The sequence below is a fragment of the Lepidochelys kempii genome, chromosome 3 (assembly GCF_965140265.1).
Source record: "Lepidochelys kempii isolate rLepKem1 chromosome 3, rLepKem1.hap2, whole genome shotgun sequence".
NCBI classification, from domain to species: domain Eukaryota; kingdom Metazoa; phylum Chordata; order Testudines; family Cheloniidae; genus Lepidochelys; species Lepidochelys kempii.
Genome location: NC_133258.1, coordinates 119,033,701 through 119,056,895, shown reverse-complemented (window position 1 = coordinate 119,056,895; position 23,195 = coordinate 119,033,701). Strand labels below are relative to the sequence as shown.

The 23,195-nt window shown below is 41.2% G+C and overlaps 1 protein-coding gene across 4 annotated transcripts in view; it reads left to right on the top strand.

Annotated features, from left to right (window-relative positions):
- Window positions 1-9,522: 9,522 nt before the first annotated feature.
- Window positions 9,523-23,195, top strand: part of TMEM242 (transmembrane protein 242) — a 45,252-nt gene continuing 31,579 nt past the window's right edge. For all 4 annotated transcript variants that reach the window (XM_073337751.1, XM_073337753.1, XM_073337755.1 and 1 more), the window contains exons 1-3: window positions 9,523-9,686; window positions 11,512-11,612; window positions 21,543-21,680. In XM_073337751.1, coding sequence (XP_073193852.1) covers window positions 9,557-9,686; window positions 11,512-11,612; window positions 21,543-21,680 — 369 coding nt within the window. In that variant the 5' untranslated portion in view covers window positions 9,523-9,556. The remainder of the gene's footprint in view (window positions 9,687-11,511; window positions 11,613-21,542; window positions 21,681-23,195) is intronic.

Below are 23,195 nucleotides of genomic sequence, written 5' to 3'. Positions count from 1 at the left end.
GTGCAGAGAATAGCAATACTTGGGATTTGAGAAAGATTATACAGCAGCTTGTTCAAGTCTCCATCTGTCCACAAAGTTTTATTAGGGTGGGTGTACTGTATTTTCAAAAATATTATGAGACCAGGTGAAGACCATATGGTCCTTCGAAGACTGCTTTTATAAACCCAGCAAATGACAATCAGCCTACTGTACATCACATCAGTTTTACTCTGGCTTAATTCCTATATTCTCTCCCTTTCTAAAAATGCGTCTGACTCCCTCCAGGAAGTATTTATATAACCAACTTCTGTTGCTGAACTTGGCAGTTGGACCAATACTCAAATCACCCTTATATATATATTCAAAATCCAATGGACCCAGAACCACAAGCTAATTTTGGCTGCAATTATTGTGGTTGCACTCATAAATCAGTTATCTGTGTATGCACATAGCCAGTTAGATGAATTAGTATATATATTTACTAATTTCTGTATTTATTACTCGTGGCTCAGTGAGCTTATACATTACCTTTTTCTCCTCTGAAAAGCTAGATTCCAATGTGTCTTAGGTCATGAGTGAAATGATTTTGGAGGCCTCAAACTCGTCTTCAGTGGAGATTTGCCAACCTTATCAAGCCACTATATGATCTTACACAATTAGCAATCTCTGCTCAGAAGAGGCCAGGAATAGTAGGGGAATTGAAAGACAGGATTCAGACCCATTCACAGGGCTGTACTGAAAAGCTTGCACACTGTGCTTGGCTGTTCTCAATGCTGTCAGTCTGTTGCTGGCAGGAATACTAACATTCACCAAATTAAAAAAATTCGAAGCATTGTATTTACATAAACTTGTTCCTTTTGCATCTTGCTTGAAATTCTCTCTTTCTGCTTGTTTTCCCTTTTTCTAAGAGAAAGACCAACACATACCTTGAAAACAAAACATTTTGATTGTACCCTAGTACATATTTCAAAATTCAGTAACATCTTTACTATAAAAAAAAATCACAAATAATAGTCTGTGTTTCCATTTAGTGACTGACGCAATAAGTTCTACTGATTTATATTCAATTGTCTACATTTTTAAATGTAGCTTTTATACTGTGTGCTCACAATTTCTTTTGTGTATAATTCTGGATATCCATGTTTTTTGTGTACACACACACACACACATGCATGCAAACAGCATCCTTGTAATCAAATTTGATGGACTCAAACTGAGTACGTCCAATTTTGCAGTTTGGTCATGCAAACACTGTGGATCTACTCAAATTCCAGTTTATTGGTCCTCAGGTTGTAGTCGATTCAACTAGCAAATGTCACTAGAAAGTAATTTATTTTTATTTTTCAATTCTGTTAACACTATATCCTTACCCATTTGTGCATATAGGATTTTAAACCCTAATTTTATGAAGGTCTTGGTATCTGATATCTGAAACATTAATAAAATCAGTGTTTCAGAAAAAACAGATGTTGGGTTCTATATGAATTTTGGAAAAAGGGGACAAATTAATTTTGGATAACAAATTTTGGATAAGCAAGGTTAAGAAAACTGATATTTACAAGTATAGCATAACGGTGAGATGAGAGGAACAAATAAAGGTGAATTTGGAAATACAAGCCCCTTCTATAAGGGATGCTTCTCTTCTTTTTATGTGAGTGTAACTTTTTTATTCACTGTTGATGGTGCAATATGAAGCCCAAGTGGCTGGTTTATAGCAAAGTTACACTACTTCTTTCTACCTAAATAGACATGGTTCTGGCAGATCTTGGTTGGTATTGTTCAGGAGAACAAGCACCTTTACTTTGTAATCTCTAGAAATATAAATGTTATTCAGCAAAGAGACTAGATTTCCTGGGTTTCATGCCCTGTTTTGTGGCTCTGTCAACAATTAACAGAGCTTTATCTTTCGTGAATCCTTTAAAGATAGATTTGGGGCATTGCTCAAACTAGGATTAAACAGCACCATTACTCATTTCCTTTCTTTTTTCTTCCTAGTTCTAGAGAAAGTTTGAAAGAAGGTAATTTCTGATTTCACATCATTCAGGACAAGTACCTTGTAAAGAAAATCCAGGAGTGGTCTTTTTTCATTTGTGGACCTCTAAAAAATTTCAAATGGAGGTACAGACCCCTTTGGAAATCTTAGGCATTGTCAGTGGACAACAGGTTGAAAATCACTGCCCTACACTATTAGTGCCTTATGCTATTTAGCCTTTTTATCCATGACCTGGAAGAAAACATAAAATCATCACTGATAAAGTTTACAGATACCATAAAGATTGAAGAAGTGGAAAATAATGAAGAGGACAGTCACTGATACAGAACAATCTAGATCACTTGGTAAGCTGGACACAAAGAAACAATATTTAATTTAATACAGTGAAATGTAAAGTCATACATCTTGGAACAAAGAATATTGGCTATATTTACAGGATGAGGAGCTCTATCCCAGGAAGCAGTGATTCTGAAACAGATTTGAGGGTCATGATGGATTGGATGCTTTTCTAAAAGATATGTTCTAATTCAAACAGGAATTAATTCAGGAAAGTCTTCCGGCCTTGTTATGTAGGAGGTCAGACCAGATGATCAGAGCTGTCCCTTCTGGACTTTGACTCTATGACTCAAAGAACATAAGAAGAAGAAGTTATTATCACTCCCAGTTCAATGATCCTTCTAGCAGATGTGACATCAGTCAAGAATGAACTTTAATTGACTAAGAAAGAAAATGGAATAACATAGAGATTCTAATGGGAGATTGGTTATAGGTCTTTTATTACTAGAAGAAGGTCTCACTGAGGCAGAATTATTTTTAAATGACAGGGTTTTAAGTAAAAAGCTTTATTAAAAGGATCTGGGAAATGAGAATTTGAACCAAAGAAATAAATTTTTCTGTAAAAGAGATTAAATGTGCCCAAGACACAGCCTGGTAGAATTCATGTGGGGAAATAGCAGTAAGAATACCTGCTAATGCCTGATAGTATTTGGTGTCTTATTATCTGTGTGTGAAGAAACATCCTCTCACACTGGGTGGGAGGAGGCTGGTGGTGCCCTGGAGGAGGAGGAACTTAAAAGGGGAAACTTACTACAGGAAGAAGGCTGTCTTCCTCCACAAGACTGACCATAAGAGAGGCAGTCCAGCTGAGGGGGAGACAGCTGTGGGACCAACTGCTCCCAGAACTGCCCTGGCTGTCAGAAAAGCAATATGCCTTAGGAAGAGGGGTAGAAGATAAACCCCATGAAAGGCAATAGACTTTGAGAGACTAAGTTGATAAAGCCTAAGATCCCGGGGCTACCTGAGAGACTGGCCCTTGTTCCAGCCATCCCCCAAGTGTTGTCAACTGGGCTAGAAGAGAATGTAAATGATGGACAGTGGGACCTGGAGGAGGGGAGGTGTAAGGAGCCCTGCCTCCCTACACTGTGTCAGAGTGTTCCCAAGTTTGGAAGACCTTCAAAGGTCTGGTAAATTTTCCATATCATAATTAACTGGAGTATATATGTGTAGGGAATTATCATGGCTTTCTAGTAGCTCTAAAGCAGGGATCGGCAACCTTTGGCATGCAACCCGTCACAGAAAGCCGTTAGCGGGCTGGGACGGTTTGTTTACCTGCAGCGTTTGCAGGTTTGGTCGATCGCAGCTCCCACTACCTGGGCTTCGCCGTTCCAGGCCAATGGGGGCTGCAGGAAGCGGCGCAGGCCGAAGGATGTGCTGGCCGCTGCTTCCCGCAGCCCCCATTGGCCTGGAACAGCAAAGTGTGGGCAGTGGGAGCTGCGATCGACCAAACCTGCGGACGCTGCTGGTAAACAAACCGTCCCAGCCCACCAGCAGATTTCCCTGATGGGCTGTGTGCCAAAGGTTGCCAATCCCTGCTCTAGAGGGATAAAAATATATTGATGGCTGGGGTTCTCCTGGAAGGCTGAGGTTTCAGGGTTTTGTTTGTTTGCATTTCCTCAAAGAAAAGTTTTCCACTGTGTCAAAGAGACCAAAGTTAGCATTACTAAATTACTAGAATTGGAAAATGATATCAGTGTCTGTGAAAAATTTAATGTGGGTGCTCCAGCGACAGGAAGAAAAGCAATTTTCTATACTCCAAAGCTATCTATCCAAAGACTTTTCCCTTAGAAAAGGAGATTGACATTCTGGAATTTGGACATGGTGTCTGCTGCTAGCATCTGAGTCACAGATGTTGTCTTGAGACAATATCGTGAACAGGTGCTTCACCTTAAATCTTTATGGAGTGAAAGACGGACTCATACAAAAACATGGTACATTATTATAATTGTACCTGTTTCTAAGGCACATGTCATAAACGTACAGCTAAGGGTAGCCTAGAATTCCTCCTTACCTGTGAGGGGTTAAGAAGCTCAAATAACCTGGTTCACACCTGACCAAAGGGACCAATGGGGAAAGAAGATACTTTCAAATCGGGGAGGGGCTTTTTTTGTGCTCTGTATTGTGTGTTTTCTAGGGAAGCAGAGAAGCATCCGGTCAGAAAACTCCTTCTAAAATCATCCTAAAATGAGTCTCAATATTGCAAAAAGAGTAAGTAAATAAGGCAAGGCATGTTAGATTATATTTTGTTTTTCGTTTGTGAATTTTCCCTATGCTTAGAGGGAGGTTTATCCCTGTTCTTTGTAACTTTAAAGTTTTGCCCAGAGGGGAATCCACTGTGTTTTTAATCTGATTACCCTGTAAATTTACCTTCCATCCTGATTTTACCTTCCATCCTGATTTTACAGAGGTGCTTCTTCTATTTTTTTTCCTTTATAATAAAGTTCTGTTTTTTAAGAATCTGGTTTATCTATTTGGTTGGTATATTATTCTCAAGCCTCCCCAGGAAAGGGGGTAAAGGGGCTTGGGGGGATATTTTAGGGAACAGGAATCTAAGTGGTCCTTTTCCTGAATCTTTGTCTAACTCGGTGGTGGCAGCAGTACCCATCCAAGCACAAGGAAGGATTTGTGCCTTGAGGAAGTTTTTAACCTAAGCTGGTAAAAATAATCTTAGGGGGTCTTTCATGCGGGTCCCCACATCTGTACCCTAGAGTTCAGAGTGGGGAGGGAACCTCGACAGCACAAATCCCCATAGCACCTAGGCACTGTGACATGGTTTTAAAGGTAACCTACAAAGAATTTTCTAAAATTAAGGTGTGAACATTGTTTTTTCTTTTTCAAAACTGTTTGTTTTTCAGGGTTTTTTTTTTTTTTAACATAAGCAATTGAGGTCCTATCAACCTTGCAAGAGTTACAGCCTTGCCTACACTAGAGAATTTTACAAAAAAAAAAATTAAATAAAAATCCCACCAGTAGCACTGGTGGGAACCTAAGTGTAGCTAAGTTTCCAATAGCTTCTGGCAGAATTTCCATTGCATTGTTTTGACTCAGTAAATCCTGAAAGTGGCCCCAGTTAAATGCGTTCTGTCATAGACATTGTAGTAAAATGTCTTCTCTGTCCATAGTAAAATGTATTTGTCATCAAATGCCCTGGTAAAAAAATATCATTGTAAAATATGTAACTAAATACTAAATTCACCGCATACTCTGTATTGGAGATATTAGGACCGATTCTCCATTGCCCTGCACTACACGTAGTCGCACACCTGTGCAAAGTGGATGCAATATGCCACCAAAACAAAATGTTTTACACTCTCTTTGTACAGGTGCAAATAACTTCACAAGGAACAAGACAGTGGAGAGTGAAGCCCTATATATAAAATGTATTCAGTAGTATTAAAGTCTGAGAATCCTAACTGCATAAAAGCAATAACATATTTCAAAATAGGTCATTTTAAAATGGTTCCCACTTTTAGCTTATTCAACAGAATCACTTAAAACTTTCCAAAACATTTTATCTGGATCACTTTAGTAACATATGTGAGTTTGGGGTGGGAACAATAGACATAAGATGACCCACCAATAAAAATAAATATCTGTAACATACAACCAAGAAAAAACAAACCCTAAACAGAAGGGAGAGAGCCAGAGAGTCCTTGATTTCCATTAGCGAAGTTGCTATTTTTATTGATTTTTACATAGAAGGTACTCAGCTACTATGGCAATGCACAGCAGTATGTGTCACATAGATGGATTCCTTCAGCAAAGTATTACACACATGCTTAGGTATATGCTTTACTTCCATTAACTTCAATGGGACTTCAGCACATTAATTTTGCTGACATTGGGTGTTAGTGACAGCAGTTTGTCCATTTACAACGACTTGTATGTTTGGGACATATGGAAGTTGAGACCTGTGGGCATGGTGGGGAAGTGAGAAATTTCTGTTCTAAACTAGTCATTCCCTGACTAATCATTATTCAATGGCTTCCCATTCCCCCAGGAAATGCAGTTTTCTCTCCTCTTCTGTATATATATATTTTTTACTGTGGTAAGTGTATTATGGCATTATTTACTTTGTTCTGCAGAGTAGAGACCTTGATGTGACTTTCCATCGGCCTGTCCTAAGTATTTTGCAAATGAAGCATTGGTGAAGAAAACAAAAAACTGAGAAGGGAGAAATAATATAGACTGAATGTTAATTAATTATGTGTTAGGAAGCTATCTTAGGACCTGATCCTACAACTTGATCAAGCAGGATGGATCTCTGACTTTAGTGGGGCTCTAGTTGGGTGTAGGAAGTCACATGCACGATATAATTTGCAAGACCAGTGTGAACTTGCTTTTCCAAAACACTCTACCAATCCTTAGCTTGGATGCTAAGGATATAGCAAAAAAGGAAAATCATAGAATCACAGGACTGGACGGGACCTTGAGAGGTCATCCAGTACAGTCCCCTGCACTCATGGCAGGACTAAGTATTACCTAGACCACTGGTCACCAACCGGTAGATCGTGATCAACTGGTCAATCCTGGGGCCTCTGCCAGCTGATAGTGATCTTTGGACACTAAAAGTCTGGCGGCGCAGCGGGGCTAAGGCAGGCTCCCTGCCTGCCCTGGCCCCACGCCACTCCCAGAAGCGTCTGGCATGTCTCTGCAGCCCCTGGTGGAGCCAGGCATGTCCATGCACTGCCGCTGCCCCTTCCCCCTGGCGCCGACTCCTTAGCTCCCATTGACTGGGAACTGTGGCCAATGGGAGCTGTGGGGGCAGCAGCAGGTCTCTGCGTGCTCCCCGTGTTCATGTCCACACCCCAACTCTGCCCCAGCTTGGAGCCCCCTTCTGTACCGAAACTCCCTCCCAGCACCGGCACCCCTCACCCCCCTCCCACACCGCAACCGCCTGCCCCAGCCCAGTGAAAGTGAGTGAGGGTGGGGGGGAGAGCGAGTGACGGAGAGATGGGGGAACGCAGTGAGTGGGGCAGGTCATCGGGGAAGGGGGGGTAGATCCTGGGTTGATCTTAAATTCAAAAAGTGATCTTGTGCGTAAAAAGGTTGAAGACCACTGATCTAGACCATCACTGACCAGTGCTTGTCTAACCTGCTCTTAAAAATTTCCAGTGATGGAGATGCCACAACCTCCCTAGGAAATTTATTCCAGTCTTAACCACCCTGACAGTTATGAAATTTTTCCTAATGTCCAACCTAAACCTTCCTTGCTGCAATTTAAGCCCATTGCTTCTTGTCCTATCTTCAGAGGTTAAGGAGAACAATTTTTCTCCCTCCTCCTTGTGACACCATTTAATATACTTGAAAACCGTTTTCATGTCCACTCTCAGTCTTCTCTTCTCCAGTCTAAACAAACACAGTTTTTTCAATTTTCCCTCACAGATCATGTTTTCTAGAACTTTAATAATTTTTGTTGCTCTTCTCTGGACTTTCTCCAATTTATCCAGATCTTTCCTAAAATGTAGCACCCAGAACTGGACATACTACTTCAGTTGAAAGCCTAATCAGCACAGAGCAGAGCAGAAGAATTACTTCTGGTTTCTTGCTTACAACAAAATGTCAGCATGAAATTGTTTACAAATGTTATTAAAAGTTTTTCAGATGTAAAAATAACTGCTAAACAGCACTCAGATTCTATAAGACAATTATAACTGAAATAGAGCAGAAATACACAATCAAAGAGAACATATGCAAGTTATCAACAGTCTAGACTCAACCTAATGGTGAATCAGTTACCTCATCAATTAGCAAAATGAGCTGACCTCTAATATCACTGTTGTCCCAATATTACATCTTGTTTGCAATGTTGCCAATTCTCCTGATTTCATCAGGAGTCTTGCAATATTTGGTGTTTTCTTAAAGTTCTGGAAGTCACCTGACTACACCAAAATAGCTTTCTTTTTTTGAGTTTCTAGATTTCATGGTTTTAAACATAAGCTTTGAAATATCAATGCTAAAGATTCAAACACCAGGAGGCAAAGAAAAAGAACTCAACATATATTATTTAAAAAGTTTCATGACTTCTTGGACTGCCTCATGATTTTTGGCACACTTAGGGTTGGCAGTTACATTTTAAAAGTCATAATGTTTATCTGCTTTCTAAAAAAAACAGCTAAAGCAGGGTATCTGCTAAAGGAAAAGGTATCTATCACATGTTGAAGAGTGACAGAAATAGTACAGATTAGGAATATAAGAGTGAGCAAGATGTTAAATGACTCCTTGAAACAGTCAGCAAAAGCTCTCTGTGCCTTAGTTTCCCCATCTGTACCATGGGGATAACAATACTGACCTGCATTGTAATGCGCTTTGAGATCTACTGATGAAAAGCACTATAAATGTTAGGTATTATTTGCCGTGTTGTAGCTGTGTTGGTCCCAGAATATTAGAGAGGCAAAGTGTCTCTCAGGTATTATTACTAATGAGCATATGTACATTGAGCTTTACGAAACATAGAATAAAACATATTTTTCCTTTATTAAAAAGTGTATCTTGCAGCAACGGAAAATACACTGTAAGTATTACTATTGTAAAATTATGTGTCTTGCCAAGGACCAGGACCCCACTGAGCTAGGCCCTATACAAACACAGAGCAAAAAGACATTCCCTGTCCCAAATTGTACATATTACTGCAGAATACTTTCCTATTTTTAAGAAGCAAAGGCTGCCGCAGAAAACGGACAGTCTATAACACACATGCAGCGTTAAGCCACACGCCACACAGCGGATTAGCCCGCCGGTGTCGGCAAGACATTTACAGGCTGCCTCAGCCGCTGTCTTCAACTCGCCCCTTCAGGCTGATTGTGCATCCGATGAAGTGAGCTGTAGCCCAGGAAAGCTCATGCTCAAATAAATTGGTTAGTCTCTAAGGCGCCACAAGTCCTCCTGTTCTTTTCGCCAATACTTTCTGTCACACACCAGCCCCTAAAACTGCCCCGCCCCGCTCACTCACAGCTGGGGGGGGGCTAATCATTTTAACGCAGTTTGACGCCTGGGGGTGGGTTGTTGCTGGGGGTGGAGGTGCATCAAGGGGGGAGGCAGGACACCCCCGCCCTGAGCTGACGCCAGAAGAGACTGGCGCGGCGGGTCTGGGCGGCTTGGGGAAGCCTTGCCGCGGCGGGGTGAGGAGTACGAGGGACTCCGAGCCGAGCGCGGCCGGCTGCGCGGGCGGGGGCTGGGCTAGCGCGTCCCTGCCCAGCTCGGTTTCCATCCGGGTTGCAGGGAGGAGCCTGGCTCGCCGACCCGAGCATGGCGCCGGCTGCTGGCGCGGGGGGCGCCGCTGCTGCTGCCGCGGAGGGGAAGCCCGGGCTGGGGTCGCCCGTGGCGGGGGCGGGCCGTCACCCTGCAGCAGCCCAGGACAAGTTCTTCTTCATCAAAGGTGCAGCGAGCCGGGGGTGGGGTAAAGGCCCCACGTGGGGGCGCTGCTGCTCTGCCTAGTCCCCACAAGGTGGGGAAGATTCTCCCCCCCATCACAGCAATGGTGTGAGAAAGCCCCTTGTCTCCAGGGCAGACAGGCTGTGTCCCAGGGTGGGCAGGGGGGCAGGCTGGGGTGCTGCTGGCCACAGCCTGGGCTGTAACAAGAAGGTCCCAAGGATGCTGCTGCTTCTCCCCTCCCCAGCTGAGCTGAGTGCCCCACTCCTTGCCCTTTGCCTCCTTGGGGGATTTATGGGTTGCAGGAGGGGCCACCGCTGCTCTAGCAGGTGCTGTGGCTTCAGCCACATCTTGGTGCTGACAGCCTCTGCCTGCCCACCCCCATCTCTGAGGAGTGGTTCCCCCTGCACCGCTGTTGCTGCAGCCCCAGCGCCTCATTCCAGCCCCAAAGGGAGCAAGGGGACCATCCCTTTGGGTGGGACCTGCTTCTTCAGGTTGCTCAGAGGGGAGCAAGAGAGTGCAAGCAGGTTTGGAAATGCCTCTGAAGCTACTGCACTTGTCACAAAGCCATCACTCTGTATCTGACCTCTCAGGCCTCCTCCTCAAAGGAAACCTGCACAACAGCTTCAAAAGATGAGCCTGGGAGCTTAAATTCACACCTTTGCTGGACACTACAAAATATGGAGTGAACAGACACGCTGGATTTATGGCTCATTACAACAACAATTTGTAACCCTCATAACCAGCCCATGACTGCGGAGTTGTTAATGGGCAACTTCACCTTGAATGATCCTTTGAAATATGTGTTAGCTATTTATGCTAAACAGTCTGTTCCAGCTTATGTTTATCAGTGAAATTTGAGTACATTTCCCAGACCTGAAGAACATTGTGTAGTTCAAAAGCTTGTCTCTCTCACCCACACAAGTTGGTTCAATAAAAGATATTACCTCACCCACCTTGTCTCTCTGGAGCAACTGAAAGTTGCACTTCCCCTTCTTCCCAAGACCAGCAGAAGCCCCTCAGCTACCACCATGGGTATAGAAATGGTGCTCTACGCCACAACAGGAACAAAGCTGGAGAACAGCTGCTGAATGTGTCCTCATATATGGGCAGATTTCCAGTTGGTAATTTGAACTGATGAACGCTGCAAGAAGCAGAGTTAAGTCTCCCCCTGGAAGAAAGGGTGCTGAAGTATATAGCCAGGGGATACATAGCTCTTGAGAGACCCATGCTGCTGTGGGGAGATACTGCTCAGAGAGCACTGTAAAGGAGAAGGACCTTACCTGGGAAAGCCTGGAGTCTGCTTGGTTTTATCTGACTTTCCTATAGATGAATGCAGTGTAGTTGTAGCTGTGTCAGTCCCAGAACATTAGAAAGACAAGGTGGCCGAGATAATATCTTTTATTGTACCAACTGCTGTTGGTGAGAGAAACAAGCTTTTGAACCACACAGACCTGACCAGAAGAAGAGTTCTGAGTGGCTCGAAATCTTCTCCCTCTCAACAACAGAAGTTGCCTTACCCATCTTTCCTATTGATGATCAGTCTCTACATGGATTTACTGGCCATGTGCCCTTTCTCTTCGCCAGGAGTGTGAAGTAGCAAATCAGCATTTTAATTTGCTGATATAAACTAATCATTGATCTTTAAAGTTCTATATTATAAAACATTCCTTGTCATTCACTAGATTGAGAAAATGAGCAGTTTGACAGCTATTCCATTCCCTTAGGCAGCTGCTGATAGATCTGCACTTCTGATTTTTTTTTAATGTTTGAACATTATTTTTTTCTAGGAAATAAATTCATTATTTTAATTTCTTAAATTTTGTTGGCAGGTGGAATTTTTCTAGGTACTGTTGCTACTGCAGGAGTGATAGCTGGTTTTGGTACAACACTTGCTATGGCTAAAAAGAAAAACCCCAACTGGTTCGATAAGGTTTGTCTCTTTTAAAGTACTATACAACCATGCGAAAGTAAAAATAAAATTTTTGCTTCATAGTGTATTATTGCAGGCTCATTTTGGCTATACTAATTGTTAATGGTATAGTAGTTTTATAACCAGGAGGCCTGATTTTGCATCAATGAAGTCAATGAGAGCAGGAGTTAATTCTAAGTTAGGTGTTAGTGTTCCTTACTGCTTTAGTGGCAGATCTGGGCTGGTTATAATAAAACCCATAAAAAGTTTATTCAGTCTGCTGTGATCATATTACTATAATCCAATGAAAAATATTAAATAAATTTATCTCAGTTCAGGGAGACTACACCTGTATTCCCTCTCTATGGTCAATTAAGGGCACAGACGCTAGGCTCTGGCTCTCCAGCCATTGTCTCTCGTGGGTGGAGACATGCATCTCTTACTTTTCTGACCGGGATATTTCCAGGCTGCACAGCTCCCTAATTAGACTATAAATGCACCAGCCAAGTCAGACTGTCTAAGCAGACCTGTTTGTTTTCTCTTCAGAGACTAATAACAATGTTACCTCAAAGCACTTTCTGTGCAAACTTATTTATTCTTAGGGTAAAAGCATTACAGAGAAAACATATTAAAAACAATAAAAGAACCTACATGCACACTAATAAGCTTACCAGAGATCAGCCTAACTCCAGCATGGGTTCTGGCAGGAGTTTAGTCCTTCAGATCCCACAAAGGATTCTTGTCTATGGTCACAAGTTTATAACAGCCTCAGCACAGAACTAGCACACTCATGAAAAGTTTAGTCCAGCCTCATAGTTCAGGGCTCTTTACCTGCTTCAGGAAACCAGATCAATCGGTAGACAATGGGTTTTCCTCCTCAGGGCATAGCTTCAAATGCCCTCCCAAGTACCTCCTAGGAAGCCCACTTTGCACATACTGTCCCTTTGAAGTTCATAACATTTCCCCAAGGTATACATTAGTCATTACCCTAGAAAAGTTACATACAGTCCTACAACAACACAAACAATTCTATTTTTAATACAATGGGTCCTTATACTTAAAAAATTTAACTTAATTCACTAAGGTTTATCTGGGATATTGCAGGAAATAGCCCTCTGTCACAAAATTATTGAAACACAAAGCTTTTAAACAATACATTTGCAATTTAAAGCCCCGATTCTGCAAACATGGGTATACTTTACTTATGTGAGTGGTCCCATTGACAAGTTTAAAGTTAAGCACACACATTTTCAAGATTACAACCTATATGATTAAATGAATATCATGTAGATAAATATTCTGTCACAGATAAACCTAGTGCATGAATGATCACTGTTATAAATAAATATGCAGAAATCTGTTTTAGTTAGATGATACAGAGAAAAACATGGACATTTAAAATTAAAATGTTACTCCATCTTTAACTTGTCCCATGCCACCTAGGTATTACAACGCATGGTACATGTACTGGTCTGTGACTCACATGTATGTAACACTTGCAATAAGATAAATAAAAAATAGTGTTAGATCATTCAAAAAGCTTCTAAAAATATTCAAGTTGAGGACATTCTGTGTGTATAATTAATATACGTAGGGAATTTTAAAATAAAGATTATGTAAATACATAATATTGACCTAGTAGAACATCTGTGCCATAAACATTTAGACCGAGAAACCTGTAAATAATTCTGCATTTTTAACTGCAAGGACAAACCTAATGATGGGACTATATGTGCAAATATATCTAATCTTGGAACAGAACACAACTATTCAAGAAGAGTTTTTCCTTAGTCAGTTTTTCATTGAATGAGCATTTGTAAAATAAACACTTAAAATTGATCAAACACTAAAACTACTATAATATCTATTGCACCCAAGAGATACCTCACCCTCTAAATCCTTTTGATCTGACATACAAAATCGTATCATTTTATTCATTGTACTTTCCATTAAGTTTATCACAGCGTTTATTTTGTACCCTCAATATGTCTTCTTTTGGAGGAGGGAATATCTGAGATCCATCCTTCATCTTGCAAAACCCTACTTTAGGCTGGGACGCATCACTCTGTGGCTGTTCCATACTGATCCCATGTCACCTCTAATACTAGACTATCTAGCAAAAAATGCAAACGCCCTCTAATTTCAGATAGGTGAACAGTAAGATGCAGCATACACATTTTTTCTGTGAGTAATGTAACAATTCTTCTAAAGACAAACTAATAGAAGATAAATGATCAAAATCTAGATAATTTAAAATAAGAAAATAAACAGCAGGGTACTTTTAGTAGCAGAAAACCAACAGGGATCAGTTTTTTTAACATCCCATCCTCTCCAACAGTGAAAAATGTTTTTACAGTTTAGCACAGTGGTGGGCAACCTGCAGCCCGTGGGCCGCACGTTGCTCGTCAGGATAATCCGCTGGAGGGCTGCGAGACAGTTGTTTACATTGACTACTCGCAGGCATGGCCAATGGGAGCAGCGGGGAGCAGCAAAGCATGGCCGTTGGGAGGTGCGGGCGGCCACGCCTGCGGATGGTCAACGTCAGCAAAATGTCTCACAGCCTGCTAGCGGATTACCCTGACGAGGGGTTGCGTGTTGCCCACGCTGCAGGTTGCCCACCACTGGTTTAGCATAATTATTATTATGTTCAGAAGAGTCTTGTGCTACTAGAATACTGGGAAAGGTGTGATGTAGGTGAGGATTAAGGTACACTGGGTGAGATTTTTTGGGAAAGCTTGCAGAGTGCCTTCCTGCCTTATACCTGGCTTTAGCAAGTGATAAAAGATTTTGATGAATATTAAACGTCACTGGATTTAAAAATAAACAAGCCAGGTTAGTTGTAGAATGTATTTATACATTATTTTATGGCCATATTGTATATTGTATTTCCTATTTATATGGATATTGTATTTATGGATTTATATGTATATTGTATTTCCTATGTATGGCCTATTTAGATTTGAAATATACACAAAATTACTTAGTCTACTTAGTGTAACAATGCCCAGATTTTTTAACCTTCAAAGCTGTCTTCAAAACTCATCTTTCTCTCTCAGCTTTTGGAGAGAGAAGGGTTTGAGGGATATAAAGTTATAGTATCAGTTATTATGTTTTGTTTTACTTAGAGTGTGTGAGTATAGTGTCAGTGGCTTTTATACGTGTAACTATTTGTAATTAATTTTATGACATTCAATTTTGTAAGATATATAGAAACTAAGCCAGTTGTCTCATTTTAAATATATTAAGAAGTAGGCACACTGTATAATAATGTAATTCCACAATTATATAAATCCTGTTTCAAATAGCTCAGTTGGTTTTATTATGACTGGCTATTACTTTTTACCATCTTGTAATGATGTTTTAAAACAACTTTTTCCTGGACGTTACATTAACACCATTTCAGATCTGTATGCTCTTCACTGGCTGACCTGCCCTACTACTCAATATGAAATTAATCTAGAGTGGCATTAAGATGACACTGAAGTGTATGTAGGTTGGACGTGGCACCAAGTGAAGTGAAGGATTTTCCTTTTTGGTTGAAACCTATATTTGCTGCTAGCCCTGCAACTGAATGAAAACAGTTTATCAGCAAACATCGGTGTCTACCAAGAACTAGAACCTTATAGAGCATAAAAAGGAAATGCTGCTTTTTGTCATGCTGATTGTGAGGATAGCTGGTGAACAGTTTCTGAGGCTAGACTTTGAAAATGGTATAACTGTCAACAAAAGAATGGCTGAGGACTAGTCACCAAACCAGAAAAGTAGCTCTGTAGTAGCATTATTAATTTCATTTAGAATTGTATATTTTAGAGCATTGAACATTATCATTTGTAATAATACAACTTTTAAATGATATTATACAAAAGTAAAAGCATAACCATGAATAACTAGCTTTAAAGTTAAATGCAGTCATCATAGATGTAAAATGCATAGTTAAAATGAATAATGTTTTTATGCTTACAAAAGTGAGAGATTAACAGCAGGGGTAAGAGCCAGGCATGATGCAGGAAAGGACTGCTGTAAATAAGTAAGTAAGTAAAATCCGTTTATTCATGTCTGACTCTTGGTGAAACCATAGCAGAATTTTCAGAAGCCTTCTCAATCCATCACTAGCTTTGAGCGCTCAGTAGTTGACCTCCCAGTGATCTGCTGGACACCATTTATCCATCTCCTCGCTGGTCATACCCTATTACGATGACCTGGCACCATTCCTTACATGATGACTAGGGCCCTACCAAATTCACAGCCATGAAAAACATGTCACAGACTATGAAATCTGGTTTCCCACTGTGAAATCAAGTCTTTTGTGTGCCCTGTACTATACAGATTTCACAGGGGAGACCAGCGTTTCTCAAATTGGGGGTTCTGACCCAAAAGGAATTGCAGGGGCGGGTCACAAGATTATTTGGGGGCGGGGGTCCTGGTAATACCAGCTTAGTTCTGCACTGACTTCAGAGCTGGGCAGCTGGAGAGCGGCAGCTGGTGGCTTGAGAGTGGCAGCTGGTGGCCGGGGGCCCAGCTCTGAAGGCAGCACCCCGGCAGCAGCAGCGTAGAAGTAAGGGTGGCAAAAACATACCATGCCACTCTTACTTCTGCGTTGCTGCCTTCAGAGCTGGGCGGCTGGAGAGCGGCAGCTGGTGGCCAGGGGCCCAGCTCTGAAGGCAGCACCCCGGCAGCAGCAGCGTAGGAGTAAGGGTGGCAAAACCATACCATGCCACTCTTATTTCTGCACTGCTGCCTTCAGAGTGGGCGGCTGGAGAGTGGCGGCTGCTGACTGCGGGCCCAGCTCTTCAGGCAGCAGCGCAGAAGTAAGGGTGGCAATAACATGCTATGTCATACTTACTTCTGCACTGCTGCTGCCGGCGGCTCTGCCTTCAGAGCTGGGCTCCGAGCTAGCAGCCGCCGCTCTCCAGCTGCTCAGTTCTGAAGGCAGCACCACCACCATCAGCAGTGCAGAAGTGAGGGTAGCAGTACTGCAACCCGCCCCCCCAACTCATTTTTGGGGCAGGACCCCTACATTTAAAACACTGAAATTTCAGATTTAAATAGCTGAAATCATGAAATTTATTATTTTTTAAATCCTATGACTGTGAAATTGACCAAAATGGACCATGAATTTGTAGGGCCCTAATGATGACTTTCTCAAGGTTATTTCCATCTCTATGCCTGACGTGACCACAGTACACAAGTTTGCACCTTTTGATTAGGAAAGTATGAGGCAAGGCCCCAGTCCTGCAGATACTTATGTAAATGCTTAACTTTACTCCTATGAATTGAAATAGGAATCAGTGTAACTACTCATGAGAGCAAAGTTAAGCATGTATGAAATACCTGGAGGACAAGCTCTGATAATGTACCTTAATTCTGACTTGCAACACCCCAAAGCAGAAACTGCCAGTTAAGAGATTTTTTTAAAATAAAATCCAGTGCCATTAAAGGACAAACTCATAATTTCTTTTTCTTGTGATTTAGGTTCCAATCCTACAAAGATTTGTGCATGCATTTAACTTAACTCACAGTGGGGTCAATCATGTCAGGTGCTGAGAAATCTGGCCCCAATCCAGCAAAGCAGTGAGCATGTGCTTAACTTTAAGCACCTTGAAGGCAATGGGGCTTCTCTGCAGACATAGAGAGCTGCTCACATGGAGACAATTGCAAGTTTGGGGCCTTTGTCCCTAATACATTTGAAAAAGGTACCTTCAACGGTAGCGTGTCTGTCCCCTGTCTTCTTCCCTCTCCCTCAATTCCCCCCCCCCCCAAAAAAAAAAAAAAAGCAAAAATTTGGAACATAGATTTTGGGAATCAAGTCAGTGAATTCTGTTCCCTATTTTCCTGGCCTGTTTTTAAAAAGTGTTTTAGCAATTTATTTTTGTATTCAGAGAGGTATTTTCAAATCTTGGAGCTGTGATGAAGAGAAACGAATGTGTACTGACAATAAGTAACAAAGGTGTGAGTAAAACCCCATTCACTTAAAAGAGCAATACATAGCTATTTGTATGTTTTAATTAATGAAACATTTTTTCTATGCCATTGCATTGTGATCTCAGAAGCATTTCTCCTAGCAATTCATTCATCACTTCTCTTGAGGATTTAAATAGCTTGCCTGAACATCTTACGACAAAGATTTCTCTAAACACCACAATTTATTTGGATACTTAATACCCCCGAGGAGTCGGCTTGTGACTAAACTCTCTTGAACTACTGCCAATAAAGCCAGATCAGTTTCTTCGATTATCACTTTTTTTGGCGCAATGAAGCATTTAAATAGAATTAATTTTTGCCATCCATTTTCACAAATAGCACTTGTGTCTCCCACTTAAAGATTCAATTAAGTGGATTTTTTTGGCATGGTTTTTCATGTTCAAAAGTAGAGAAATTCTCAGATTTTATATTATATTTGAAATATTTAGATAGGAAAAATGTCAGACAAAGAAAAGTTATAGAATTTCTAAAAGTAACAGAATCATTGTTATGAACATTCATTAGCTACTGTACAGAGATCATAGGACTTTTATATAAAGGACTTAGTCTGAATAATGATCACTGTAGTTTGTGTCTTTGTGCACACATATATATATATATATACATATACACAATGCATGTATCCGTGCATGCCACTCAGATTTTAAACGATGTGCGCCCGTAATTCTAAGGTGAGAACTGAGCCAACAGTGTTTGAGTTGCCCCAAGTTTAATAGCATTTTGTTAATGGTTTCTACTCTTAAATTAGATTAGGCTATGTAAATAGACAGATTGCTATTGAATATATGCTTTGTGAACATATATTTCAGCTGGATAACCATGCTCAGAACTAAATCTTAGAAATTTAAAAAGTGAATGAAAACGGTTAATGATTGTCTCTGGGATTATTTAAATATATAGTTGTTTTATGATTCAAAGTTGAATGAAAAGTTTTTGATCCTATTCCAATGTCCAAATGTAGAGTGGTGGGCACTCTACATATGCTTAAATAGATAGAAATTAAATGCAGGAGGGCAAATAGCAGGATCTATATTAAAATTTTCAGGAAGGTTATTTAAAGATGACCTGCAAAAGGAAAATCTTGGGTTTGTGCACTTGGTTTTTCACACTTTTTTATGATGTATAATAAAGGCTTAACCAATGGGTAGGGTGCGGTCAATTTAGATATTTTTTCTGCTGATTTACATTAGAAATATCAGTAGTGTAAAATCTTGTTTTCTATGATTTTGCTGGAGTTGACATTGGAGAGCTAAAGAACTGGTGTGGGATTTTCTTACCCTAAAGTTAAGGGTAAGGATGTTGATCCTTTAACAATGAGATCTTTTCTCACAACTGTTTGGCACATGTTTGAGTTAAGCAGGTATTAATGAAAACAAACAAAAACCTAGAATTTCTAAAATTTGTGATTAAAACTCCCTCTCTCAACTGCGCAGGGTTTATTTTACAGGTAATTATGAAGACATCATCCTAGTTCATCATATCATCCATCACCATCAAGGGATTTATAAAGTATTCCAGGAAAAACAGGATAGATAAGACAGGAATTTGTAACAAACTTTTTTAGGGAAAAAAAATGAAACCACCACATACTTTCAAGTCTTCTGTATATATCATACAAGATCATAAACCTAATCTTTTTCCATGGCAGGTCATCTTTTGAAAGCAAAAATCCAAGAGCTATAAATGCTTTAAACAAGTTTGGAAATCAAGCTAATCCTGATACTTAGTTTTAACTCTAAGGTGCCACTAGTACTCCTTTTCTTTTTGCGAATACAGACTAACATGGCTGCTATTCTGATACATATTTCTCTTTGCTATTCTTTCGAATATATGAAAAAAACTGTTCTTTAAATTCTCTTGCAAATGAATCTTCTTTGTCAGGATTTCATATTTTTGATTAAATAATTTTGCAAATGAACCTATTTGTTTACACATTTACACTTCTAGTTACTATTTGTTACCTTCATACAGTAGTTTCATGCTCTTTAAAAATAAAATGGCAATTTCTGTTATACTCCCAGAATTTTACCTACCAACATAGTGTTTCCATGGAGAAGGCCTTACCTTGAGGATTCATTCCTTCTGTTTTTAATCAGTTCTTTCAGAATTCTGAGTACAAAACAAAATTACTCAAACAATTTTAAATAGTGAGTGCAGATACTGGTTTATTTTATTGTGCAGGTTTGAATCTTAATATTTCTAGAACAGTTTTCTTTAACCTAAGGGCTAATTTACATACAGAATTATGTTCTTTGTCCTCTGTCCTGCAAGCACTTATGTATGTGCTTAACAGTCCCATTGGGTTCAGAGGGAAAACTCATGTATATACATTTAAGCACATAAAAGTGTTTCTAGAATCAGGGCCTGAATGGGAGCATTTTCAGGGTAGTAAACTTTGGAACTTACCAAGGTTTATCATTTTTATGTGGTCTGACCAAGAATTTTGCCTCATATAATAGTTAGCATACTAAAGTTTTAGAGTCCAATCCTGCAGTCCTTACCTGAACCTGAGTAGTTCCAATGAAGTCAGTATAAGTTTAACTGTTCCCTAGGGGTGTTCCACCCCTGCTCTGCCCAAGGCCCCCCCACTCCATCTCCCCCCCAAGGCCCCGACCTCGCACTGCTTCTTCCCGCCCAACTCCGCCATCTCCCCCGAGGCCCCACACTCATTCTGCCTCTTCCCGCCCCTGCTCTGCCCCCTCCCTGACGCCACTGCTGGCTGCTCTACACCCTCCTTCAAGTCCCTCCATGAGCCACCAAAGAGCTGTGGCTGGTGGGTGCTGAGTACCCACTATTTTTTTCCATGGGTGCTCCAACCCCAGAGCATCCAAGAAGTTGGTGCCTATGGTTACCACGCTGCGGTGGTATTTGGTTTACTGCAGTTACATTCTGTAGGTTACACGTATCCTACAGGAATTAAGTACAGTTAATCAGGTATCACAGTGTGATAACTAGGTAAATGTTGACTGGTCATTGTAAACTGTTCTATGTACTCCTATATTAGTAATAGTACATTAATATTAGGACAACACCCAAAGGCCTCAAATCACAACTGGGAACCTGTTTGGCTCAGCATGAAATGATTTTTCCAAAGAAAGATTTCTGTGTTATTAGGTTTGTCCACCCTGATGTATCGGAATTTTGACAAATGGTTAAAATGACTCAGCATGACCAGTATAGAGGCTGAACAGGGTTCTGCATTTGCCAGTCACTTGGTTCTTTGGAGAAATGAGATCCAAGCAGTGCCAGACAACATTAGTTGTTTGGGGGGTTTTGTTTTTTTTTAAAAAGCCCATTTTCAGAACTCCTTCAGGTGATGCTCCTCTCCCCCCACGCTCACATTAGCCCCTCTCTTTCTGAGTTACCTGCTCCACATGGGGCTGAAGGTCATCAGGGCTCTGCTGTTTCTCCAGCTTTCTCTTCTGTTACCCAGGGGGCCAGTGTGGAGGTCTGCAGATCTCCTGTGCGAGAGGGTATCAAGTCCAGAGATGAATTTTAGAGCATTATTACACTCTGACTCCTGGTGATCAGGGGCTGTGAAGGTATTTCTGGGCCCTTCTGTTTTCCTGATTACTACTCAGTTACTGCATCTTCTGCCCCCAACCAGTCAGTCAGTCATTCATCCCCGCATGGCAGCTGCATTAGGGTTCTTGCGTCTGCTACCCACATGTGCTATTAACAACTGCTAGGGCTGCTGCTGAGTCTCCTTCCTGGAGGATTAAGAGCAACTCATCCTGAGGAATTTTGTGGAGGGTTTTAGCCCAGCTCTTTGGGAATTGAGGGGGACAGGAAGGGATTGAACTAACCCCCTTGCTCTACCCTCTGCTGTTACTGTCAAATGCTGTTGAGTCTTTAGTTCAATAGTAGAGTTTGCTAAAGAGACAAATGTGTAGAGCAAACATTTTTCTTGTCTTAGATATTTTAAAATCCTTTTGTTACTGAACCTTGATCTTTTTATCTTGATTCTAGGGTATTACTGCCACAGCTGCATTACCAGAGAATGGTTCATCGCTGGCCTTACGAGCCTTGGGGTGGGGTTCACTGTATGCCTGGTGTGGAGTTGGGCTGATCAGTTTTGCCATCTGGAAGGCTTTGGGAGTTCACAGTGTGAGTACACGCATCATTTCCTCACAAATTGTGATCTAGGTATGGAATGTCTTTCATGGGTCCTCCATACCACTTGAGCTCTACAGAGTGCTGAGGGAGAATGGCTGCTCAGTGGCCTCTGTGCACCGGAAAGCGGGGGCTTCATACTATCGACAAATAGGCTCTTTTGGAAGGGGCTGTTGTGGGTGATGTGGGAGAGGAACGATTCACACCATACTTATATGAACCAGTATTCTAGAGCCTTCACATAGGGCCACTATTCCAGCTGTAAGACTAGAATAGTAGCCACAATTTTTCTCTGTGTTGGGGGTGTGAATTCCAAGTTATCCCTTGCTTAGCTCCCCATACAGTCTGAGTTTTGCCTTTAGCACAATCTGTTTATTTTCAGCAGCCTTCAGCCATGAAGTGTCCAAGTTTTGCATTAGTACTTCAGCAACATAAGAGCCATCTGTTTTTATTTCAGATATCAATTTCCTCACTGGTGTGTTTCTGTAGAGAGTAAGGGGACAGTGGATGGAGGTTTCATGTGAAATAGAAGGAGGGGGAATCTTGTGATGTCATCAGTCAGGACCAAGGAGCTAGGGAAACATCCTTACACCGCAAGGAGTTCAAGTTATCTTCACACAGAGATGCTTATGCTCCAGTGCCACATAGTATTGAATATGAACAGTAAAGATCATACAAGCATTTAGTTTTGTCCCTGATAGTGACCCATGCTCCTTGCTGCAGAGGGAGGCGAAAAACCCTTAGGGTCTCTGCAAATCTGACCTGGGGGGAATCTGCCATCAGGGCTCCCTGTGACTGCAGATTTGGTGGAGCTGTCTGCTTCCCAAGCTGGAATGTTAATGAGTAGATTATGTTCTTGGCTACTTGAACAAACTACATAAATCTCCATAGCCAGCAAGAACTTCCCTCTTAGTTCCCAAAATGAAAAAAACCTAAGCATACTCCAGCCTGATATTTTCCTTCTTAAGCAACACCCCTATCTCTACACCTTCCTCTGGCCCCACTGTGAATTACCTCATAACCCTTCTCCTAGTAAGTCATGTGTCATGGTCCTACTTCCCCTGGCATTTTTCCTAGCAGAACATTTGGCCCCAAAATGTAGTGTTCTGCACACACACACACACTCACAATATTCTTAATAGGAACAAGTGAAGGGAGGCAGAGCTTTCAGTTAGGACATGAGACAAATGCAAAGCAATCTTGTTTAAACTCAAACACTTTATCAGGCTGCAGGGGGTACAATGTAGGAAAGAGGATGGGGACACCCAGTTATCTCCTTTACATGCTGAGCTCCAGAATGTCACTCAGCAGCCAAAATGGTGCTTTCCACAGTATATTGCTGATTCTTATTTCCATTCAGTCAGAGCACTTCAGGTGGTGCCAAAGGATGGCACGATTTGTCTCTAGTCAGTAATTTCTGATAATTCTGTTTTATTGAGCTTAGTTTGTATTTTCCTGGGAAGTACAGATCTACCCTGACACTGGCCCAATAGCCTACCTGCCCCCCAC